The sequence below is a fragment of the Cetorhinus maximus genome, chromosome 10 (genome assembly GCF_964194155.1).
Source record: "Cetorhinus maximus chromosome 10, sCetMax3.hap1.1, whole genome shotgun sequence".
NCBI classification, from domain to species: Eukaryota; Metazoa; Chordata; class Chondrichthyes; order Lamniformes; family Cetorhinidae; genus Cetorhinus; species Cetorhinus maximus.
Genome location: NC_135888.1, coordinates 134,092,881 through 134,117,883, shown reverse-complemented (window position 1 = coordinate 134,117,883; position 25,003 = coordinate 134,092,881). Strand labels below are relative to the sequence as shown.

The 25,003-nt window shown below is 43.5% G+C and overlaps 2 protein-coding genes across 5 annotated transcripts in view; one reads left to right on the top strand and one right to left on the bottom strand.

Moving 5' to 3' along the window:
* Positions 1-7,141, bottom strand: part of hars (histidyl-tRNA synthetase) — a 33,465-nt gene extending 26,324 nt beyond the window's left edge. The window contains exon 1 of one of the 2 annotated variants that reach the window (XM_078551196.1): positions 6,987-7,141. In XM_078551196.1, coding sequence (XP_078407322.1) covers positions 6,987-7,076 — 90 coding nt within the window. In that variant the 5' untranslated portion in view covers positions 7,077-7,141. The remainder of the gene's footprint in view (positions 1-6,986) is intronic. The other variant, XM_078551195.1, reaches the window with a different exon arrangement.
* Positions 7,142-7,456: 315 nt separating this feature from the next.
* LOC144685312 (uncharacterized) lies at positions 7,457-24,253 on the top strand. Of its 3 annotated transcripts, XR_013577709.1 has the most exons (7): positions 7,457-7,878; positions 9,871-9,961; positions 10,049-10,072; positions 15,419-15,619; positions 17,122-17,206; positions 19,795-20,006; positions 24,008-24,253. XR_013577709.1 is itself a non-coding variant. In XM_078549722.1 (6 exons), exons 1-6 carry the CDS (start codon positions 7,829-7,831, stop codon positions 24,034-24,036), a joined length of 480 nt encoding a protein of 159 aa, XP_078405848.1. In that variant the 5' UTR covers positions 7,457-7,828; the 3' UTR covers positions 24,037-24,230. The 3 variants fall into 3 exon arrangements, 2 of the variants coding, with proteins under 2 accessions (XP_078405848.1, XP_078405849.1); XM_078549722.1 differs by lacking the exon at positions 19,795-20,006 and having other exon boundaries at positions 24,008-24,230; XM_078549723.1 differs by lacking the exons at positions 10,049-10,072; positions 19,795-20,006 and having other exon boundaries at positions 24,008-24,230.
* Positions 24,254-25,003: the final 750 nt, after the last annotated feature.

The window sequence follows — 25,003 nt, the reverse complement described above, 5'->3', positions numbered from 1 at the left end:
ACTTTAAAGATATTCTGCAATAACACTGGCAGGAAAGCCAATATGAAGATGCTAGCTTTGTGTTGAAGAATGATTCTGCATCACACGTAGAGTTTGGAGTTTTAATGTGTTTAAATCTTTATGAGAATACACTTGCAGCTTGCAACCAATCGATCTAATCAAACTCAGTAGCAGCTATGCTGGAGTTGACATAAATCCTACAGTTGATGTTCTGTGCTTCATCTGGAACTTTCCTGATCCAAATAAATGCCTAAACTTAATTTAACAGAAATGGAACAAATTTGAAAAGCATGAGCATTTCTGTGACAATTTCCCTTGTAGTACGAGTGAGGTAATTTCAGCCAGCATTACATCAGCCAGTTACAGCTCCACCCTATCAATAAGCAGCATCAAATTGAAATTTGGACTATAATATCATACAACTATTTCCTTTTATTCACTGCCTAGCTCCAATGGAATTTTCAGCTGCTTTAATGGCATTTTATTTAAGAAAGGACGGTATCAAGTTTAGAGAGGACTCGTCCAGAATGAACATGGTCCTGCAGAATTAATACAGCTGTGTCCCAATTCAGCTGAAGTAGTTTGCACTTCCAACTGCAATCCTGATGTACATGATACTGTTGGATTTCTAAGAAGACAGAACATATTCATTATCGTTTATCCATTTATAATAGAAATTTAATGATCTAACGTCAACTGCAAACTGGAGGGGCAGAGGTGAAAGTTTGTTTTAAGCACTTCCCAATAACAAGTATATAGTGCCAACAATTTTACACACATTAGTTATATTTCAGTCTGAAGCTCAATATAATTGGGGGTTTCAATGCTTTTCTTTTCCATCTTGTTTACACTGAGACCCAGGCCCAAAGTCCAGCTTCACCACTTAAACTTTCTGTGCCTTTATACCACAGGCAACTTCAATGAACCAAAATACAGGACAAAATGCTGCCCATTCTGCCATGTAGTCGTGTCCACTGTCATGCCCTTTCACATTAATTGCTTCCTCTCCTCCCATTAAAAGTTCAAGATGAAAGAAAGCTAAACAGCAACAGTGATTTTTATTTTATTTGTTTTAAAATTTCACTTCCTGAAAGTGCAAGGTGAGGCAGTGCGGTATGAATAGGACATACATGGCAAATAAAGAACATTTCCAGGGTGGCCTTTGTAGACTCAGATGCCAATTTAGATTACTTATAAAAGTCAAACTATTAGTACAAGAATGCTGTTCCAGCTCAGACAGTACAGCTCACTGCGTAAGCCGGTAGCACTAATCTGTCAAAAGACTAGATTTATTCCAACAGATACAAAAGTATTTAAAAAGGCTAACAAAATACGACATTTATCTTGGGGGTTGGGTTAGAAAACAAAGTGAGATGTTATAGTTCATTTGAACGGAGACTTAATCAGGCTTCTTTTGCAGTACTGGACAGCATGTCTCAGGATGCTTTAGGAGGGGTACAATATAGATTCACCAGAATGATAACAGGGCTTAAGTTATAAGGACAAGTTGTACGACGGTTGTTGCCATGTATTGTCCTATTCAAACATCCTGAGACAGACTTGACCGTAAATCAGCAACACCCTCGCTAGCCAAGATCACACTATGAGCAGAATCCCATGCAACATACTTCCACAGCTACTGTCAGAAACCTAACTTTGTTTAACACTGATCTCGGTCTCTTCACTAACCCCTTTCTTTTCTTCCTTTGTAAGCAGGATTGAGAGTCCCGCATGGTATGTTGCCTGCCCGGTGCCAGGGTGAGGGACATCTCTGACCGGCTTGAAAGGATATTGGAGAGGGAGGGGGAGGATCCAGTTGTTGTGGTCCACGTTGGGACAAATAACATAGGTAAGACTAGGAAAGAGGACCTGTTTGGGGATTATCAGGAACTAGGAACTAAATTAAAGAACAGGTCCTCAAGGGTTATAATCTCCGGATTACTACCCGAGCCACGTGCAAATTGGCATAGGGACGTGAGAATAAGGGAAGTAAACACGTGGCTAAAGGAGCGGTGCGGGAAAGAGGGGTTCCATTTCGTGGGGCACTGGCATCAGTATTGGACCAGGAGGGATCTGTACCGTTGGGACGGTCTCCACCTGAACCGATCTGGGACCAATGTTCTAGCGAAAAGGGTAAATAGGGTGGTCAACAGGACTTTAAACTAGAAAGTGGAGGGGGAGGGAAGGGTAAAACTCCAAGAAGTATGACTAATGGGAAACAAAACAGCAGGTTAGCATGTGGGGGGGTGGATTCAACTTCATGGAAAATTATGAAAAAACTGAAAAGAAAGGAGAGCCCAGGAGAGGCTATTAAAGTCTCCAGAACACAACATAGGACAGAGTGTTTGGAAAGGGCTAGGAATCTAACTTCAAGCACATTAGATAAAGGGACGACAATGAGAAAGGGGACGGGAAATACAGGACTGAAGGTGTTGTATCTGAATGCACGCAGTATACGAAATAAGGTAAATGAGCTTGTGGCGCAGATTGAAATTGGCAGGTATGATGTGGTGGGCATCATGGAGACATGGCTGCAAGGGGTTCAGGACTGGGAGCTAAATATCCAAGGATATACATCCTATCGAAAAGATAGGCAGGTTGGCAGAGGGGGTGGGGTTGTTTTGTTAGTAAGAAATGAAATTAAATCGATATCAAGAAATGATGTAGGGTCAGATGATGTAGAATCTGTGTGGGTAGAGGGGAGGAACCGCAAAGGTAAAAAAGCCATAATGGGATTTATGTACAGGCCTCCGAACAATAGTCAGGATGTGGGGCACAAGATACACCAGGAGATAGAAAAGGCGTGTAAGAAAGGCAAGGTTACAGTGATCATGGGGGATTTCAATATGCAGGTAGACTGGGAAAATCAGGTTGGTAGTGGATCCCAAGAAAAGGAACTTGTGGAATGTCTACGAGATGGTTTTTTAGAGCAGCTTGTGGTGGAGCCCACTAGGGAACAGGCAATTCTAGATTTAGTCATGTGTAATGAGGCAGATTTGATAAGGGAGCTGGAGGTGAAGGAACCCTTAGGAGGAAGTGACCATAATATGATAGAATTTACCCTGCAACTTGAGAGGAAAAAGCTGGAATCAGATGTAACGGTATTACAGTTGAATAAAGGCAACTACAGAGGCATGAGGGAGGAGCTGGCCAGAATTGACTGGGAGATGAGCCTAGCAGGAAAGACAGTGGAACAGCAATGGCAGGAGTTTCTGGGAGTAATTTGGGAGACACAGCAAAAATTCATCCCTAGGAAGAAGAAGCATACAAAAGGGAGGACGAGGCAACCATGGCTGACAAGGGAAGTCAGGGACAGCATAAAAGCTAAAGAGAAAGCATACAATGTGGCGAAGAGCAGTGGGAAACCAGGGGATTGGGAAGCCTACAAAGACCAACAGAGGACAACTAAAAAAGAAATAAGGAGGGAGAAGATTAAATATGAGGGTAAACTAGCCAGTAATATAAAAAAAGATTGCAAGAGTTTTTTTAGATATATAAAGGGTAAGAGAGAGGCAAAAGTGGACATTGGGCCGCTGGAAAATGACGCTGGAGAAATAGTAGTGGAGAACAAAGAAATGGCGGAGGAATTGAATAGGTACTTTGCGTCAGTCTTCACGGTGGAAGACACGAGTGACATCCCCAAAGTTCAAGAGAGTCGGGGGGCAGAGGTGAGTATGGTGGCCATTACCAAGGAGAAGGTGCTAGGAAAACTGAAAGGTCTGAAGGTGGATAAATCACCTGGACCAGATGGATTACACCCTAGAGTTCTGAAGGAGATAGCTGAAGAGATAGTGGAGGCGTTAGTGGTGATCTTTCAGGAATCACTGGAATCAGGGAGGGTCCCAGAGGACTGGAAAATCGCTAATGTAACCCCCCTGTTTAAGAAGGGAGTGAGGCAAAAGACAGGAAATGACAGGCCGATTAGCCTGACCTCGGTCGTTGGTAAGATTTTAGAGTCCATTATTAAGGATGAGATTTCAGAATACTTGGAAGTGCATGGTAACATCGGGCAAAGTCAGCATGGTTTCATCAAGGGAAGGTCATGCCTGACAAATCTGTTAGAATTCTTTGATGAGGTAACAAGTAGGTTAGACAAAGGAGAGCCGATGGATGTTATCTACTTGGATTTCCAGAAGGCCTTTGACAAGGTGCCGCACAGGAAGCTGCTCAGTAAGGTAAGAGCCCATGGTGTTAGAGGCAAGGTACCAGCATGGATAGAAAATTGGCTGTCTGGCAGGAGGCAGAGAGTGGGGATAAGGGGGTCCTTCTCAGGATGGCGTCCGGTGACTAGTGGATTTCCGCAGGGGTCAGTGTTGGGACCACAACTTTTCACTTTGTACATTAATGATCTAGATGAAGGAACTGAGGGCATCCTGGCCACGTTTGCAGATGATACAAAGATAGGTGGAGGGACAGGTAGTATTGAGGAGGCGGGGAGGCTGCAGAAGGATTTGGACAGGTTAGGAGAATGGGCAAAGAAGTGGCAAATGGAATACAACGTGGGGAAGTGTGAGGTCATGCACTTTGGTAGGAAGAATAGAGGCATAGACTATTTTCTAAGTGGGGAGAGAATTCAGAAATCTGGAGTGCAAAGGGACTTGGGAGTCCTAGTCCAGGATTCTCTTAAGGTTAACTTGCAGGTTGAGTCGGTAGTTCGGAAGGCAAATGCAATGTTGGCATTTATTTCGAGAGGACTAGAATATAAAAGCAGGGATGTGCTGCTGAGGCTTTATAAGGCTCTGTTCAGACCACATTTAGAACATTGTGAGCAATTTTGGGCCCCGTATCTCAGGAAGGATGTGCTGGCCCTGGAGAGGGTCCAGAGGAGGTTCACGAGAATGATCCCAGGAATGAAAGGCTTAACATATGAGGAACGTTTGAGGACTCTGGGTCTATACTCGATGGAGTTTAGAAGGATGAGGGGGGATCTGATTGAAACTTACAGAATACTGAAAGGCCTGGATAGAGTGGACGTGGGGAAGATGTTTCCATTAGTAGGAGAGTCTAGGACCCGAGGGCACAGTCTCAGAGTAAAGGGAAGACCTTTTAGAACAGAGATGAGGAGAAACTTCTTTAGCCAGAGAGTGGTGAATCTATGGAATTCATTGTCACAGAAGGCTGTGGAGGCCAGGACATTGAGTGTATTTAAGACTGAGATAGATAGGTTCTTGATTGGTAAGGGGATCAAAGGTTACAGTGAGAAGGCGGGAGAATGGGGTTGAGAAACTTATCAGCCATGAATGAATGGCGGAGCAAACTCGGTGGGCCGAATGGCCTAATTTCTGCTCCTATGTCTTATGGTCTTATGGACAGGGGAAAGAGGATGGTGTAGTGGTAATGTGACTGAAAACAGAGACCAAAACATAATGCTATGGGGACATGGGTTCAAATCCCACCATGGCAGATGGTGGAATTTAAATTAAATTAATAAATCTGGAATTGAAAGCTATCAGTAACAGTGAACATGCTGTAAAACCCATCTAGTTCACTAATATCCTTTAGGGAAGGAAATCTGCCATCCATAGTTGGTTTTTAACTATTGAGCTGGATAGCAATCGAGATGGCTGAAGACAGCTGGAGCTATTTGGGCTGTTGAGAAGCCTTGGGCTGCAGCAAGCAGTTTTATCCTTAAGTGAATTTTATAGTAGAGTGGAAGAGGGTAAAGGTCATGTGGCACACCTTTATTGAAGGTACAGCAGTTTGCTTTGTGTAATATTACTGGATTTCATATTTAAACATCGAAAAGGGAGTGTTGCCTGGAAAGTGTTTACTTGTGGGCTTGACCAAGTAGAGTGTTTTGGGAGAATGTTTTGTAAGACTAACCTTAATTGAATAACAGTAGTCTTGTGTACTTAAGTTTTCTTTTATTTTTGTGAATAAAACTTTTACTTTTAATTTTTTAAAAACCCAAAAGTGTTACTGGACCTCTTACTGTTGAGATTGGTATATCTTCTTCTCATTATTGGAATACAAAAAAGGGTATGCCAAGTTTCCCTCTCGGATTTTGTTTGAGGAACAATTAACACCGGGGCTGTGGTCATAACAATTCCCTTGAGGTTAGATGGCTGAGGGGTGATCCCTTTAAAATGTTAAAGTAATTTTATAGGATAGAAAGAAAGGAACTATCTCCTCCAGTGGCAGAATCTAGGACGATAGGATATCAACTTAAATGAGCGAGGTATTCAGGAGTAAAATCAGGGTGTGTTTTTCCACACAGGAGGCAGTGGAAATCTAGAACTTTCTCTCAAAAGGCTGGGGTTCGATTAGAGCTTTCAAGACCGAACTTCATAGATTTTCAAAGGATACGGGTATCACAAAGTATGGAGCAAAAGCAGGAAATTTGAAATGAGGTGCATGCCAGACATGATAGAATTGAATGGCGGAGCAGTCCTAAGGGACTGAATGGTCTATCCTTGTTCCTATATCATTGGAAAACACAAAAATGACAAGGCGGGAAAAGAATTTAATGCTGGTGGGGAGGGGGATGTAATGCTATCTATAAACACAGTAACTTTAAATTTAATTTTAGGAAAACCCCAACATATTCAAATTACAGTGATGTAGAGTTTTATAGTTGAAGCCCAGTCAAGACGGTGAACTAGTTGACTATGGGTGGGAAGGGGAGATGATGAGTCAGTGTTAATGGGCTATGGGGGGGGTCACAGCCTTTGCCAGCAGGAGAGGCTGGCTCCTGATCACGAATGGGATTCATTCCATTCATTCCCTGACCTACAGGCCCTGCAGCCGGCCTGTTGCAGTCGTCCCCCGCCCCCAGCTGGGGCCCGCCGACTCCCTCACACAGGCCGGGGATCAAAGCTGCGGCCTAACGGTCCGGCACAGCACCACCAGTTCCCTACCTTCAGCCTCTTTCCCCCCCCACCCCAGGTTGAGGCCATGACTCCCAGCTGCTGCCGCTACTCGAGTCCGCGGCTTCACAGGCCGCAGGATTTTATGTATTTATTCCTATGGCTCCAGAAGTCACTGACCTGGTCCTGAGGGGCTTTGCCCGCCTTCAATTTGCGAACCACTTCCCCTTGTTCCTTCACTGCGAGCTCCAGCTCTGCTCGACCCGCCATGGCCACCGGTGAAAGGGAAAGTGACAGCGGCTCCCGCCAGGCCGCCCGCCGGAGCCGTCAATCACCCAAAACCACGCCCACCGCAAAAAACCACGCCCACAGCCGTCGATCACCCAAACCCCGTCCGCAGCCCAAATCATGCTCAAGGCCCAAAGCCCGCCCACAGATCAAACCCCGCCCACAGCCAATCACCCAAACCCCGCCCACAGCCCAAACCGCCCCCACAGCCCAAACCCGCCCACAGCTGTCAATCCTGACAGCGGAGAGGGGGAACCCCGCCCACTAGCCCCGCCCCACTCTGTCACATGTCTCCCAGAAGTCCCACCCATTGTGTCAGGAATCCCGCGCATGCGCGTCATTGATGAGCCTTCGACGTTGCAACTTAACTTGGAAACCTCTTAGTAACAAAGTAACCAATGGCAGGGTTAGCTTTGCTGCATTTATTCTATGTTGAAACTTTCCTAGATCAATTTATTTTGCAGCAATGGCTTCCTTTTTGTTATTTGTGATACTAAGAAAAATGTTAGCTACAAGCAGGGTGAGGTTTTATTAAACAGCTGCGGACATTCACAATCTCTGTTAACTCTGCCCAGTTACAGTTTCACCTTCATTCCCCTTCTTGCTGCTGTTGTGGGAATGTTACCATTGCATTGTTCTATTGTGAGTGAGAGTGACGGCACAATGGCAATGATTCTGTCTAAGTTTCTGCTAAAAGTCCATCTTACCACCAAGGCGAACAGGAAGGGATAAAAATGACTTCAAGAAACCACCGGAGTCAGAATGGAATGGCATCTTCGGCAAGGTAGCCAACAAGGGTATTGTGTGTAGTCGCAGCATAACCCATCTGGGGAAATCCTGCTGTAATCACAGAAATCTCAGTATGTCACAGCATTACTGTGACAATTATGGGTGCATGTTTATAAGTCCTTAGGCGTGTTACTACACATGTAGTCTTTTCACTCAAAGTTGCTTAATTCCGCTTTCCCAAGTACTAAGCCTACACACTACTTTGCTATCTCCAATTCTTAAATCATAGTCTTGGATGATTACATTTTTATCGAGAATAGGCTGTATAAACTCTATTATTTGACTTACAATTACAGTAGGATGTATTCCACTCCCAATGTTTATTGGATTGTAAAATGTAATTTAATAATGCATTCATTCATTGTCCTGGCCAAGATTTATCCCTCAACCATCATTAAAACAGATAATCTGATCATTATCACCTTGTTGTTTGTGTAAGCTTGCTGTGCTCAAATTGGCAGCTGCATTTTCTACATTACAACAGTAACTATGCTTCAAAAGTACATCATTGGCTGGAAAGTGCTTTGGGAGATCCTAAGGTTGCAAAAGATGCTGCAGAAATATACAAGTTCTACCTATCTGTTTACTTTTATTTTGCAGTCTTTCCTCATAATTTAATCTTTTGACAATAAGGATCACCTGGCCCATTACCCCTCCTCCCAAATGCTCCTTTTTTCTAACTCTGGCCTTCTACCCTTTATCTCATAATTGGTTGCAAGGTCTTCAGTCATTTAATCCTCCTTGTAGGAACTGCTTTCCTCAATTTTCCCTGCTTGCCTTTACAAACCTTATACCAATATGTTCGACCAAGCCTTTTGTCACTTTTATTAACTTCACTCCTAGGGCACGATAGCGACTCCCACATGCCTCTTTTTGAAGAATCTTAAGACGTTTCTTTACATTAAAACTTGATTTTAAAATTCTCATCTTTGTGTTCAGATCCCTCCATAGTATCGAACCTTCTTTTCTCTGTAACCTTCAGCAGCCCTTTGTGAGCACTGCATCCTTCCAGTTCTGGCCTCTTGTCTCATCGCCCCCTTCCTTCGCTCCACCATTGGCAGGTGTGCCTGCAGCTGTCCAGGCCTAGAGTTTGGAATTCCCTCTCTAAACATTTCTGCTTCTCCATCTCTCTCTCCTTTAAGATGCTTCTCAAAACCTACCTTTTTGACCAAGCTTTTGGTCATTTATCTTAATGTCTCCTTCTTTGGCTCAGTGTAATACTGTGTCTAATTGCTCTCCTGTGAAGCATCTAGGGGCAATTTGCTATGTTATAGTTGCTATATAAATGCAAATAAATACAGGCCCCATCATCCAACATTCAAAAATCGGCAGAGTGGGCAACAGATAGAATTGGAGAAGTGATGTTTTACAATTGGACATGAATGGATTATTGCTTTAGTGCAAAGTGCAATTACTTGTATCCCAAAGGGACCTGGAAGACACTTCCCATTGGAATTGAGTTGTGGATGGAATAAATGCAAGAGCTACGAACATACGAATTAGGAGCAGGAATAGGCCACTCAGCCCTTCAAGCCTGCTCTGCCATTCAATAAGACCATAGCTGATCTGATTGTAATCTCAACCCCACATTCCTGCCTACCCCAAATAGCCTTTCATCCCCTTGTTAATCAAGAAGCTATCTAGCTCTGCCTTAAACTATTCAAAGACTCTGCTTCCACTGCCTTTTGAGGAGGAGAGTTCCAAAGACTCACAACCCTCAGAGATAAAAATTCTTCTCATCTCTGTCTTAAAATTTTTAAACAGTGACCCCTAGTTCTAGATCCTCCAACAAGATGAACCATCTCTCCACATCCACCCTGTCAAGACCCCTCAGGATCTTAATGGTTTCAATGAAGTTGCCTCTTACTCTTCTAAATTCCAATGGATAGAGGCCAGCCTTTCCTCATAATAAAACTTGCACCTCTTTGTTCCATGTTATATATCCACTGCCTATATATATCACATTTTTTAAATGTCTTATAATTAGGGAAAATGAAAGCCTCACGACTGCAGAGGGACCTTGCCCAACTGTATCAGACTCAGAGGAGAATAAAACCCTGTTAGAACAGAAGGCAAAGGTATGATTGTTTTACCTCTCTTTGAGTAGCGGTATTAATTAACAAAAATAGTCTCAATTTTTATATTTTGTTTATTTTCTTTTCCAGGGCATATGCAATGCATTTCCAAAGGTAGGACTAGGTTCGTAAATTATAACATCGAATTCTCGAATGAAATGTTTAGGTTCCGGACTAAGTATTGTGTGTTATGGATGGAGGTAGACTGTGCACGAGGAGGTGTGTTACACATAGAGTCCAATTAATTCAAAGAAGGAAAGACCCAATAATTTATATGTAGAGTTTCTCATGACCTTGGGATGCCCCAACATGCTTTACAGTGAATGGAGTAATTTTGAAGTGTAGTGACTGTTGTAATGTAGGAAATGTAGCAGCCAATTTTGCGCACAGCAAGCTCCAGTCTGCACTGGAACGCTGTTTTGGAATGCATTAGAGTCCTTCAGTTGGAGTTTAGTGAGAGAGGCAGTTCGGTGAACAGGGCAGGAGGTGATCCTTTCATTTTCTACCTTTCTTCGGTAAGAAGAGCAGCGGCCTTGGTAAGTAGGACCTGGTAAGTATTTCTTCTATCCTTAATATTCTCTGAACTAGAGGAAGTAAAAGTAAAGGGAGTAATTTAAAGGTATGTCATGGCAGGGTAGCTCAGCCAAGTAGAATGCTCCTCCTGTGCAATGTGGGAAGTCAGGGGCTCTTCCAGTGTCCAGGATTACCATGTGTGCAGGTACTTGAAATGGAGCTCTGCCTGAAGTCACTGTGGAGTGTCCACAAGGATGAGATCTTTGTGGATAGCAAGTACAGTGAGGTGATTACACCACAGCTAAAGAATGCACAGGCAGAAAGGGAATGTGTAACTGCCAGACAGAGTAAAAGCACTAGGCAAGTAGTGCAGAGGTTACCTGGGTCCATCTCCCTCTCCAACAGATTTTCCATTTTGGATACTGCTGAGGGAGATGGTTTCTCAGGGGAATTTTTTTTTATTCGTTCATGGGATGTGGCATCCCTGGCTAGGCCAGCATTTATTGTCCATCCCTAATTGTCCTTGGTCAGAGGGCATTTAAGAGTAAACCACATTATCGTGGGTCCGGAGTCACATGTAGGCCAGACCAGGTAAGGACGCCAGATTTCCTTCCCTAAAGGGCATGAGTGAACCTGATGGGTTTTTCCAACTATCAGCAATGGTTTCATGGTCATCATTAGACTTTTTAATTCCAGATTTTTTTTTTATTGAATTCAAATTCCACCATCTGCTGTGGTGGAATTCGAACCCAGGTCCCCAGAGCATTACCCTGGGTCTCTGGATTACCAGTCCAGTGACAATACCACTACGCCACCACCTCCCTGGGGAATGCAGCAAAGCCAAGTCCGTGGCACCACGAGTGGCTCAACTGCACAGTGGGGGGAAGAAAGAGTGGGAGAGCAATAATGATCGGGGATTCTATCATAAGGGGAACGAATAGACGTTTCTGCAGATGTACCAGCAGGATGATATGTTGCCTCCCTGGTGCCAGGGTCAAGGATGTCACTGAGCGGCTGCAGGACATTCTGAAGGTGGGGGGGTGTGAACAGCCACAGGTCGTGTTCCGTATCGGTACAATGACATAGGTAAAAAGAGGAAAGCAGAATATAGGGAGCTAGGAAATAAATTAAAAAGCAGGACCTCAAAAGTAGTAATCTCAGGATTACGCCCAGTGCCACGTGCTAGCGAGATCAGGAATAGGAGAATAGACCAGATGAATGCGTGGCTGGAGAGATGTGTAGGAGGGAGGGATTTAGATTCCTGAGGCATTAGGACTGATTCTGGGGAACTTGGGACCTGTACAAGCTGGACGGATTGCACCCCAGGAGGACTGGGGCCAATATGCTAGCAGGGATATTCGCTAGTACTAGAGGGTTTAAACTAGATTGGCAGGGGGATGGGAACCTGAGTGGGTAGACACAAGAGAGGGAAACAAAGTTAGGAACAGAAGACAGAAAAGTAGAAAGCTAAATGGAAGGCAGCGGAAGCAAGGGCTAGCAGCAAATAGGGCCATAGTACAAATAAAATGTGTAAAAATGTTAAAAAGACAAGTCTGAAGGCACTGTATCTGAATGCACGGAGCATTCACAATAAGGTAGATGAATTAACAGTGCATATAGATGTAAATGGGCATGACACGATTGCGATTATGGAGGCTTGGCTGCAAGGTGACCAAGGCTGGGAACCGAATATCCAAAGGTACTTGGATCGACAAGCAAAAAGGAAAATGAGGTGGCGAGGTGTTGTTAGTTAAGGATGAAATTGGTGCAATCTGAGTTGGCTCAGAAAATCTAGATGTAGCATCGGTCTGGGTGGAGCTAAGGAGCAAAAGGGGGCCAGGAAATATTAGTGGAAGTTGTCTATAGGCCCCCAAACAGTAGCGGTAAGGTAGGGGATGGCATTAAACAGGAAATTAGAGATGAATGTAACAAGGGTGCTACAGTGATCATGGGTGACTTTAATTTACATATAGACTGGGCAAACCAAATAAGCAATAATACTGTGGCAGATGAATTCCTGGAGTTTGTACAAGATTTTTTTTTTTAAAGTAGTATGTTGAGGAACTGACTGGGGAACAGGCTATCCTAGATTTGGTATTGTGCAAAGAGAAGGGTTTAATTTATAATCTTGTTGTGCGGGGTCCTTTAGGGAACAGTGACCATAACATGAAAGAATTCTTCATTAAGATGGAAAGTGGAGGAGTCCAATCTGAAACCAGGGTCCTAAATCTTAACAAAGGAAACAACGAAGGTATGAGACGTGAGTTGGCTAAGATAGATTGGGGAACTTCATTAAAAGGCATAGACGGTGGTTAATATTTAAGAAACAAATGTATCCATTGCAACAGTTATACATTCGTTCTGACACAAAAACACAAAAGGAAAAGTGGGCCAACCATGGCTAACAAAAGAAATTAAGGATAGTATTAGATCCAAAGAGGAGTCATATAGAAAAAGTAGCAAGCCTGAGGTTTGGGAGCAATTTAGAATTCAGCGATGGAGGACCAAGAGATTGATTAAGAGGGGAAAAATAGAGTATGAGAGTAAACGTGCAAGGAACATAATAGGGGACTGTAAAAGTTTCTATAAGTATGTAAAAAGAAAATGATTAGTGAAGACAAATGTAGATCTCTTACAGTCCGAAACAGGAGAATGTATAATAGAGAACAAGGAAGTTACAGAGCAATTAAACAACTACTTTAGTCCTGTCTTCACGGAGGAAGACACAAATAACTTCCCAGGAATACCAGGGAACCGAGGGTCTGGCGAGAAGGAGGAATTGAAGGAAATTAGTATTACTAAAACAATAGTGCTGGAAAAATTAATGGGACTGAAGGCCGATAAATTCCCAGGGCCCGATAATCTACATCCCAAAGTACCAAAGGAAGTGGCCATGTAAATAGTGGATGCGTTGGTTGTCATCTTCCAAATTTCTGTAGATTCTGGATCAGTCTGGCAGATTAAAGGGTGGGAAATGTAATTTAAAAAAGGAGGGAGAGAGAAAACAGCAGATTACAGACTGGTTAGCCTAACATCAGTAGTAGGGAAAGTGCTAGAGTCTATTATAAAGGATGTGATAACAGGACACTTAGAAAATATCAACGGGATTAGACAAAGTCAACATGGATTTATAAAAGGGAAATCATGGGCAGGATCTTTAGGTCGGCGAGCGGGGGGTGGCGGGTGGGGGGTGGGGCGTCACCCCGCATCATCTCCATTTTCAGGTTGACGAAAGAGCACAGTCCCGGCTGAGGGAACCCCCACCCGCGCAGGGAGTGCATTGCGCTTCCTTGCCGACGTCATGCTTGGCGGGCCTTAATTGGCCTGCCCACTTAAAATGGCGGCGCACCTACCTACGCCCGCTCCTGCACTTCCCCCCCCCCCCTCGACGGGGGGAACATTCTTCCCCATGTTTGATAAACCTACTAGAGTTCTTTGAGGACGTAATTTAGCAGAATAGATAAGGGAGAAGCAGTGGATGTGGTGTATTTGGATTTTCAGAAAGCTTTTGATAAAGTCCCACACAAAAGGTTAATGCATAAAATTAAAGCACATGGGATTGGGGGTAATATATTGGTACGGATTGAGAATTGGTTAGCAGACAGGAAACAGAGACTAGGAATAAATGGGTCTGTTTTGGATCGGCGGGCAGATTGGGAAATGTTGATGTACAAAGGGACCTGGGTGCCCTTGTACACCAATCACTGAAAGCAAGCATGCAGGTGCAGCAAGCAGTTAAGGCGGCAAATGGTATGTTGGCCTTCATTGAGAGGACTTGTGCACAGGAGCAAAGATGTCTTACTGCAGCTGTACAGGGCCTGGGTGAGATCACACCTGGAGTATTGTGTGCAGTTTTGGCCTCCTTACCTAAGAAAGGATATACTTGCCATAGAGGGAGTGCAGTGAAAGCTCACCAGACTGATTCCTGGGATGGCAGGATTTTCGTATGAGGAGAAATTGGGTTGACTAGGCCTGTTGTTCACTGGATTTAGAAGAATGAGGGTGGATATCATTGAAACGTATAAAATCCTGACAGGACTGACAGACTGGATGCAGCGATGATATTTCCTGTGGCCGGGGGGGAGGGTCTAGAACAAGGGGCCGGTCTGAGGATACGAAGTAGACCATTTAGGACTGAGATGAGGAGAAACTTCTTCATTCAGAGGGTGGTGAACCTGTGGAATTCTCTACCACAGAGGGCTGTGGAGGCCAAGTCACTGAATATATTTAAGAAGGAAATAGATAGATTTTTATACTCTAAAGGCATCAAGGGGCATGGGGAGAGGGCAGGAGTATGGCATTGAGGTAGAGGATCAGCCATGACCATATTGAATGGCAGAGCAGGCTCGAAGGCTCCAATTACCTACTCCTGCTCCTATTTTCTATGTTTGTAAAAGGAACGTAATAATTGTCCTGATGATGTCCTGGTACTGGTTGAGGAATAAGTATTGTATTGGCCAAGACACTGGGGAGAACAGCCCTACTCTTCTTTGAAATAGTGCCTTGGAAAATTTTACATCCTTCTAAGAGAAGGCAATGGGGCCTCAGTTTAATGTCACATCTGAAAGAGGGTACCTTCAACAGTGCAGCTCTCCCTCAGTACTGCAGTAGAGTGCTAGCCCAGCTAATGTGATCAGTAGGCATGGGACTGGAACCAACAACTTCTGAATCAGAAGCTAGAATGCTACCCACTGAGCCAAGGTTGACAATCAATTAAACCAATGTTCAAAACATAGGTGCGTGGAAGAGATCAGCCTGGCCTGTGATCCCTCCCGATTGTTAGAAACCCCAGTGGTGCTCACACTCTCAATGCGACTGTGGGGGAGGCCATTTGGAGAGATGTCAATGCCCTATGGGATGTCATTTAAAAAGAGAATTCAGGAGGGGGAGGGAAAAAATGGACTGTATCAAAGAACGAGTGCCTAAGCCTTGACTGATGTTTTGCAGGATCTGAACGACAAGGCATTTGCAAGGTTCCTGCGAGCTTTCCGGTCCGTTGATCAGGCCTTTAATGCGATCCTCCGTTACTTGAAATGGAGGAAGGAGTTTGGCGTTGACTCAATTACAGTTGAGGACTCGGATATAAAGAATGAACTGAGAAGTGGTAAAGCATTGTTGCTGGAGGAGAAAGACAACGCTGGCAGGCAGGTATCCTCACACTTTATTAACTGAATTCTTCCATTTAAAAAAAAAAACAGGGGAGGAAAATGAGCCTAAAACAAATGGCCATTATCAGATGAGTTAAGATGAGTAATCTTTGCTGTCTCCTCTGCTCACAAATTATATTGGACATTAACGTACTGAAATATGTCTAACACACGGTGGGAGGCATTGAAGTTAAAGAAAAAAACCACCATTTACAGAGCGAGACTGCTGGATGTCCTAAAGAGCTTTATGGCCAATGAAAGCAATGAAATAAATGACCAGATAATATGTAGTATTTTAATGATTTTGGTTGAGGGATAAATATTGGCCCAAGACACCATGGAGGACGCCCCTCATCTTCTTATAGTTGGGACCATGGGATATTTTAAATCCACCTAAAAATGTAATTGGGGTCTCACCCAGCAGACAGCACCTCTGTCAGTTGGGCACTCCCTGTTCTCGAAGTATTGCCAAAAAAAGAGACATGTCAAAGTTTTTCATCTTGCACTCATCAGGACAGTTTGCAAGAATACCAATATAAGGAGAATCAACAATTTATACTGCATGTGAAGAGAGTGCTGTTTGGTTGGCAAGTGGACTCTGATTGGTAGAGGCATTGCCATGGAGAATGCACCAGTGATGGTGACTGACAGTTAACTGCCAAGTATTGTTTGAAAATTATACCAGGAAGTTTGACCCTGATTGGCTTTGCTCTGAGAAATGAGTCAGTGAATGGTTGTCACTTATTTTGTTTAGCTGAAACAGGTGCAATATGTGTACATGTTCTTTCTGCCTGCAAAGAAGGGGGCCCTGTGTATTAATATATGTAGCTTCCAGTACACGCAAATGTGCCACATACGGCGAGCCCGAATGACAATTGGGTGCCCGTGTAATTCCACTTGCCAACTGTGAAGGTGCTGTATTCCACTTGGTGAAGGATAGAACCAGAGCCTAATCTTTACAAACTTTTATTTACAGAGACATCAATGCAATCCCAAATTCAAAAAACCAGTTTGAGTCTGCTCCTGTATATAAGAGCACTGGTTAATGTTGACCAATTGAATACAAAGTAACACCCATTTTTTTATTCTTTCATGGGATGTGGGTGCCACTGGCAAGGCCAGCATTTGTTCCCCATCCCTAATTGCCCTTGAACTGAATGGCTTGCTAGGCTGTTTCAGAGGGCAGTTAAGAGTCAACCACATTGCTGTCGATCTGGAGTCAGATCCAGACCAGGTAAGGATGGCACATTTCCTTCCCTAAAGGACATTAGTGAACCAGATGGGCTTTTATTATAGTTTCATGGCCACCATTACTGAGACTAGCTTTCGATTCCAGATTTAAATTCCACCAGCTGCTGTAGTGGGATTTGAACTCATGTCCCCAGAGAATTAACCTGGACCTCAGGATTACTAGCCCAGTGACATCCCCATATCGGCCACCATCTCCTCCAATTAGTATGCAATCAAATCAAGGGCAGTAAAGTTATGATTTTATTCCCTCAGGCCCATCTTATTGGTGACAGCAAAGCTCCATCATTCAAAGGACCGGAACCTGCAAACTCTTATGAAATTCATTGTATATCTTCTGGTGAGTTTAATCTTCATTATAAATAAGGAATATTTTAAATATTCCAGTTAAATAAAGTTCCATTACTTCACTCCTTATTTCGAAGGCTTGTTCAAACTATTGCCTTTGAATGTTGAATATTGAGAATCCAAATTGCATTTTAAATATCATTAAATGAGAATTCCTCATTTCCCTGGGTAAACCCATTGACTCATAGAAACATAGAATGATTTACAGTGCAGAAGGAGGCCATTCAGCCCATTGTGTCTGTGTTAGCTGAAAAAGAGCTCTCAAGACTAATCTTACCTTCCAGTATTTGGTCTGTAGGTTACAGCATCTCGAGTTCCTATCGCCTGGCCAAGCTGATTTAAACCTTCTCCTGGGGCACTAGCAAACCTCTCAGAACTTCCACCTGTCCAACATTTGGAGGTCCCATCTCCCCCAAAGCTGGGCTCAATGGCCCAGGAATCTAAAGCCCTCCCTTTGGCACCATCTCTCCAGCCATGCATTCAGCTACACTGTTCTCTCCCTCCCTTTGGCACCATCTCTCCAGCCATGCATTCAGCTACATTGTTCTCCTCTCTCTGCACTCACTAGCACATGGTGCTCGGAGTAATCCTTTGAGATTCTACGTTTTAATTCCTTTCCCTCCTTTCTAAGATCTGCCTGCAGAACCTCATCGCTCTTTCTACCCAGGTCATTGCTATTGATATGGACAATGACCCTCCTCGGGGTGCTCTGCAGCCGCTCAGTGACATGGCACCAGGGGGGCAACACAACATCACAGATTCACATCTGTGGCCACAGAAACGTCTGTCAGCTCCTCTAACTATTGAGTCCCCTATCTTTGTTGCTTTCATGACTACCTCCTCCCCCCCTGCACGTGACTCATGCAGTCATAGAATCGCACAGCACAGAAGGTGGCCATTCAGCTTGTCATGCCTGTGCTGGTTTCTTGAAAGAGAAGGTCAATTTAATCCCACACATCAGCCTTTTCTGTATAACCTTCAGATTAACCCCCAGTCTATGTCAAGTAAACTAATCTCAGCCCGCATGGCACTTGGGGAGTGATAGGAATTTGTAGATGATAGAAGCTCAAGGTCCATCTAATTCACAATGATAATGGAGTTGTTGACTAATCATTGCAATCAACCCCTATCAATGTATGGACAACAGAGTCAGATACGGAGGCAAGGAATACACCCAGTAGTGGAGAGCTTTGTATTGTGCGAGGACTATTGAATGAGACTTGGGATCAAATTTACTTTTAATGAAGAAGGGAAAAAATTTGCATTTCTGTAGCACCTTTCATGACCTCAGGGCATTCCCAAGTGCTTTACAGCCAATTAAATAACAGCATAAACTGCTGGAAATACTCAGCAGATCTGACAGCATCTGTGAGGAGAGAAACAAAATTAACATTTCACATTGATGACCTTTCATCAGGAAAATACCTTTGAAATTTAGTCACTGTGGTAATGGAAACATAGAAAATAGGTGCAGGTCATTCAGCCCTTTGAGCCTATACCACCATTCAGTATGATCATGGCTGATCCTCTATCTCAACGCCATAGTCCCGCTCTCTCCCTGTAACCCTAGATACCTTTAAAGTCTGGAAATCTATCTATTTATCTATTTCCTTCTTAAATATATTCAGTGACTTGGCCTCCATAGTTTTCTGTAGCAGAGAATCCCACAGGTTCACCACCCTCTGAGTGAAGAAATTTCTCTTTGTCTCAGTCCTAAATGGCCAACCCCATATCCTGAGACTGACCCCTTGTTCTTGACACCCCAACCAAAGGAAACATCATCCTTATATCCGGTCTGTCCAGCCCTGTCAGAATTTTATACGTTTCAATGAGATCCCCTCTCACTCTTCTAAACTCCAGTGAATACTGGCCTAGTCGACCCAACCTCTCCTCATACTACAATCCTGCCATCCCAGGAATCAGCCTGGTGAATCTCCGCTGCACTCCGTAAGTTAAGGCAGCAAATTTGTGTACAGCAAGCTCCCAAACTGCTGGTCCCCTAATTTTGGATGGGATGATGGGAATGGTGCCGGAGGAGGGTAGTGGAGGGGTGATATGGAGAGGGAGGAGAGTTGGGGTGGGTTGGCAGATGAGGCATTGGGCATGTTTAAAATCAAAGTTTATGTGACAGTGACCAGATAATTGGTTTCTAGTGATGTTGTTTGAGGGATCATTGGTCAAAATACGCTCCATTCAAATACTGGCTGTGGGATATTTTACATCCACTTGAGAAGGCAGCAGGGGCCTTGGGTTAACGTCTCATCCCTCAGTACCTGGTACTGGAGAAATGTGCTCAAGTGTTTCGTGTGGGATTTGAACCCACAACCTCCTGACTCAGAGATAGGACACACGCGCACACACACACACATATGTATAGAGTGGTTACTTGGCTGAATTATTGGAGGGTGGCAGGTGAAATCAGTGTCTCTGCCTTCAAGAATGGAGTGGATGAGCTTGGAGCGAGGGGCAAGTTGCACAGGTATTACTAATACTGAGAGTTAATATGAGGTCAAACAAACTGCACCAATTGTTCCAGTCATTAAATGGTCCTGGCATTTAATCTGTTCTGTACTCTTGCAGGAAACAGCAGGCAGTCAGTGTGATGATGACAAATGTGACAACTTCTGCATTGTATTTGACATGAAAGACTTCTCGATGAATAGCATGGATTACCAATTTGTTAAGAACTTAATCTGGTTGCTGTCCAATTATTACCCGGAGCGTCTTGGCATTTGGCTGATCGTTAACCCTCCAGTGCTTTTCAGCGGCTGCTGGGTAATTATACGCAGTTGGTATGTCCTTTTCTTTTTTAAATAGAACCAACTTTGGGCTGATATTCCGTGGCTGGGAAGGATCGGAGGATGGGGTGAGGTGATCTCACTCCTGCTATAATTAGGGTGGAATCTAACCTAGTGAGAGATGGATGACCAACAATAAAACTTATTCAGTTAAGGAGAAGAAAAAGTTATAGTCTTCAAGAGAAATAGGAGCAGCTGGAGGCCATTCGGATCCTTGAATCTGCATCGCTGTGCAATAAAATCATGTTAGATCTGAGTGTGGCCTTAGTTCCACTTTCCTGTCTGTTCTCCCATAACCCTTGACTTCCTTGTCAATCAAAAATCTAACTCAGCCTTGAATATATCCAGTGACTCAGCCTCCACTACTCTCTGCAGAAGAGAATTCCACAGACTAACGACCCTCTGAGAGAAAAATATTCTCCTCATCTCTGTCTTAAATGGGAGGCCCCTTATTTTGAAAATGTGCCTCCTAGTTCTAGATTCCCCCATGAGGGGAAACATCCTCTCAGCATCCACCCTGTCAGGTCCCCTCAGAATCTTTATATGTTTCAATACTTCCTTACATATGGTTTAATGGATAAGTAACTAATCAGGAGCCATAGAGTCAATGTCCCCTTTGCTATGAAAAGAGGAAAGAATTTGCATTTGTGTAGCGTCTTTCACAATCTCAACATCCTGAAGCACTTTACAACCAAGGAAGTACTTTTGAAGTGTAGTTGCTGTTGTAATATAGGAAAAACTCCAGATAATTTAGGAACGTAGGACTCAGGAGCAGGAGTAGGTCATTCAGACCCTCGAGCCTGTTGCGCTATTCAGTAATAATCATGGCTGATCTGGTTGTGGTCTCAACTCCACTTTCCTGACTGTCCCCCAATAACCCTTGACTCCTTTGTTTATCAAAAAATTATTTAACTCTGCCTTGCATAAATTCAATGACCCAGCCTCCACTGCTTTCTGGGGAAGAGAATTCCACAGTCTAACGACCCTCTGAGAGAAAAATATTCCCGTCATCTCCAACTTAAAAGGTCGACCTCATTCTTAAACTGTGCCCCCTAGTTCTAGTCTCCCCCACAAGAGGAAACATCCTCTCTATCAAGTCCCCTCAGGATCTTATATGTTTTAATAGATCAGCTCTCATTCTTCTGAACGCCAAAGAGTATAGACCGGACCTGTTCAACCTTTCTTCATAAGCCCTTCATCCCAGGAATAAGTCGAGTGAACCTTCTCTGAACTGATTCTAACACAATTATATCCTTTCTCAAATAAGGAGACCAAAACTGTACACCGTACTCCAGTTGTGGCCTCACCAAGGTGCTGTACAGCTGCAATGGTATTGTCACAGGACTAGTGTTCCAGAGACTCAGGGTAGGGCTCCCAGGACCCGGGTTTGAATCCCACTATGGCAGATGGTGAAATTTGAATTCAATAAAAATCTGGAATTAAAAGTCTTATGGTAACCACAAAACCACTGTCGTTAAAAACCCATCTGGTACACTAATGCCCTTTAGGGAAGGAAATCTGCTGACCTTATCTGGTCTGGCTTATATGTGACTCCAGACCCACAGCATTGTGGTTGACTCTTAAATGCCCTCTGAACAAGGGCAATTAGGGATGGGCAATAAATGCTGGCCTAGCCAGTGACTCCCACATCCCATGAATAAACAAAAAATATCCATTCCCCTTACAATAAATGCCAATACTCCATTTGCCTTCCTAATCACTTGCTATCCCTACACACTAAGTTTTTGTGATTCATGTACCAGGACACACATCCCTCTGTACCACCAGGTTCAGCAATCTCTCTCCATTTAAATAGCATGCTGCTTTTCTGTTCTTTTATGTTAAAGCGGACTAGTTCACATTTTCCCACATTATACTCCAATTGCCAAATCTTTGACCATGCACTTAACCTGTCTAAATCCCTTTGCGGACTCCCTACCTCCTCTTGACAACTTACTTTCTTACCTGTCTTGGTATCTTGGGCAAATTTAGCTAACATACATTCAGTCACTTCATCCAAGTCATTGATATAGATTATAAATAGTTGAGGCCCCAGCACTGATTCCTGGTCAGTGTTAAACCTATACATTTCCCCTTCAAACTGAACATGAAATTCTAACATGTTATGATCGCTGTTGCCTGGAGGCTCCTTTACCATGAGGTTATTGATTAATTCTGTCTCGTTGCACATTACCAGGTCTAGAATAGCCTGTTCCCTAGTTAGCTCTAAGAAATTGTGCTGGATTCATGCTATGAATTCATTTTCCAGGGTTCCTCCATCTGATTCATCCAATCCTCATGTAGATTAGTCACCCTTGATTATTGCGGTACTTCTCTTACACGCCCCATTTATTTCTTCCTGTATACTCTGTCCTACCATGTAACTGCTGTTAGGGGACCTATAAGCTACTCTCATAAGACTCCTTACCTTTCCAATTTCTAATCTCTACCCAAACCGATTCTGCATCTTGCCCTTTTGAGCTAAGGCCATCTCTCACTACTGTACTAATGACACTTAATTAACAGAGCTACCCCACCACCTTTTCTTAGCTTCTTGCCTTTTCAAAATGTCAAATACCCTTCAGTATTCAGATCCCAGCCTTGGTCACCTTGCAACCATGTCTTTATAATGACTATCAGATCATACATATTCCATTTGTTAGAAATACTGCACACATTCAGGTACAGCGCCTTTAACTCTGTTTTTTTGGACAATATTTGCAATTGCTGGCCTTATCTGCTGGTACCCTTGCTCTGTCCCTTCCTGCCACACTCTAGTTATCATTATCCAATTTGCCACCCTGCTCTGTTGCTTCTTTGATTTAACACATCTCTTCTCGGATGATTCCTTCCCTCTACTGTTTAGTCTAAAGCTCTCTCTACCACCCTAGTTATATAATTTGCCAGAATTGCACACAGCAAGTTCCCACAAACAGCAATGAGTTAATGACCAGCTCATCAACTTTAGTGGCTTTTTTCCCCACACCTCATTGGCCCTTGCCCATGAGAATGGCAGTCAGGCCAACCAATGCTCACTCATTTTTGATGGACAAATAAATGCAAATGAGGGAACTGTAACTCCATGACAGAGGAACTTCCACTAATGGATCATACCTCAGGATGGTCCAAAACTTCAGACCCAACAAGTTTCTTCTTTTCCAATGTAGACACCGCTATATGTACACAGCAGCCATCTGTGCACAGTGCAATCCCACAGACAGAAAATGAAACAAAAGACCAGTGAATTTATTTATTTTTTTTGGAGGTGTCTGTGGTGATGGAGAACCCTACTGCTCTTCTTCAAATAGCACTATTACCTGCACCAGCAGATGGCGCCTTGGTTTAACTTCTCATCGAGACATTACAGCATTCCCTTGGCACCACACAAGGAGCGTCAATTCTAGAGGGAGGCTTATGCCCACAACCTTGAGTTAAGAGATGACAGTTACCAACTGAGCCAAACTGACAGTCCAAATTGGTTTAAAGAGAAAGTTGCATTTATATAGCACTTTTCATGACTTCAGGATGTCCCAAAGCCCTTTGCAGCCAATGAATTTCTTTTGAGACAGGGTCACTGTTGTAATTTAGGAAACACAAACAGCCAATGTGCACACAGGAAACTCCCACAAACAGCAATGTAATAATGAGATTTATTTTTAGTGGTGTTGGTTGAAAGCGTAAACAAGAGGCAGGACGCTGGGGACAATTCCCTTTTCTTCAAAATTGTGCCTTGGGATCTTCGCTGTTCACCTGAAAGAGCTGAAGGGGTCTTGGTTTAACATCTCTTGCTAAAGTCGGCACTTCCAACAGTACAGCACTCCCTCAGTTCTGCACCGGAGTGTCCAAGTAGGTTTTGTGACCAAGTATCTTGGGAGCAAGAAGTTCGACCTACAACCTGGTGATTCAGAGATAAGAGTGCTATTCACTAAGTCATGACTAAAGTTTAGTTTTAAGCTGAATTGGAATGTGAACATTTCTGAACTCCACTTTTTCAGGTTGGATGAAAACACTGCCAAGAAAGTAATCTTCATCAGTAAACCAGAACAACTAGCTGAGTACATTCGACTGGAGATTTTACCCAGGAATCTGTTTCTGTGACCATGTAAAGACAAAAGATTCTACTGTGCATAGGTTAGCAATGCTCAAAAGTGACGACGGAGATTTGCAACCATACTTACACAAGTTTCTAAAAGATTACTGTACATTTTAAAAATAAAGTTTGACTTTTTTGCCTTTAGTTTATTTTGGTTTCCGGCACTAGTAACAAACTTTCCATTGTATTAAAAAGAGGCCCCACTGAGTCAATGATTCGACGTGAGTAAACCATGTCAACACATCGAACAGAATCATAGAGTCCTATGGCAGAGGAGGCCATTCAGCCTGCGATACCTATGCCAGCTCCTTGAACGAGCTTTTTCTTTATTCTTTCATTAGACATGGATGTCGCTGGCCAGGCCAGCTCTTGTTGCCTATCCCTAATTGTCCTTGAACCGAGTGGCTTGCTTGGCCATTTCAGAGGGAAGTTAAGAGTCATCCACATTGCTATGGGTCTGGAGTCACATGTAGGCCAGACCAGGTAAGGATGGCAGACATTAGCAAACCAGATGGGTTTTTTTCATGACAACCTATGATAGTCTCATGGTCACCATTACTGAGACTGTTCCAGATTTTATTTAATTTAGATTCCACCAGCTACCATGGTGACCATTACTAACACTGTTCCAGATTTTATTAGTTGAATTTAAATTCCACCAACTGCCATGGTGGGATTTGAACCCATGTCCCCACAGCATTAGCCTGGGCCTCTGGATTACTGGCCCAGTGATAATACCACTATCTTCCCTTATCTATTCAATTAGTCCCACTCAAATGATTCTTTCCCCAACTTTTTCCTTTTCATCAATCTTTTATCCTTACTGTAACTTCTGCTACCAACCAGAGGGCGTGAGGAATGGTTGTACATGTGCACCCAGCATGCACTGCGGGTGGCA

What these genes read in the sequence shown, in the direction of transcription:
- LOC144685312 (XM_078549722.1), top strand. Translation starts at nt 7,829, where the DNA reads ATGACTTCAAGAAACCACCGGAGTCAGAATGGAATGGCATCTTCGGCA. An exon ending in TGTTAGAACAGAAGGCAAAG is followed by an intron (nt 9,962 to 10,048) that starts GTATGATTGTTT and finishes TTTCTTTTCCAG; the next exon opens with GGCATATGCAATGCATTTCC. An exon ending in AATTCATTGTATATCTTCTG is followed by an intron (nt 17,207 to 24,007) that starts GTGAGTTTAATC and finishes CCACTTTTTCAG; the next exon opens with GTTGGATGAAAACACTGCCA.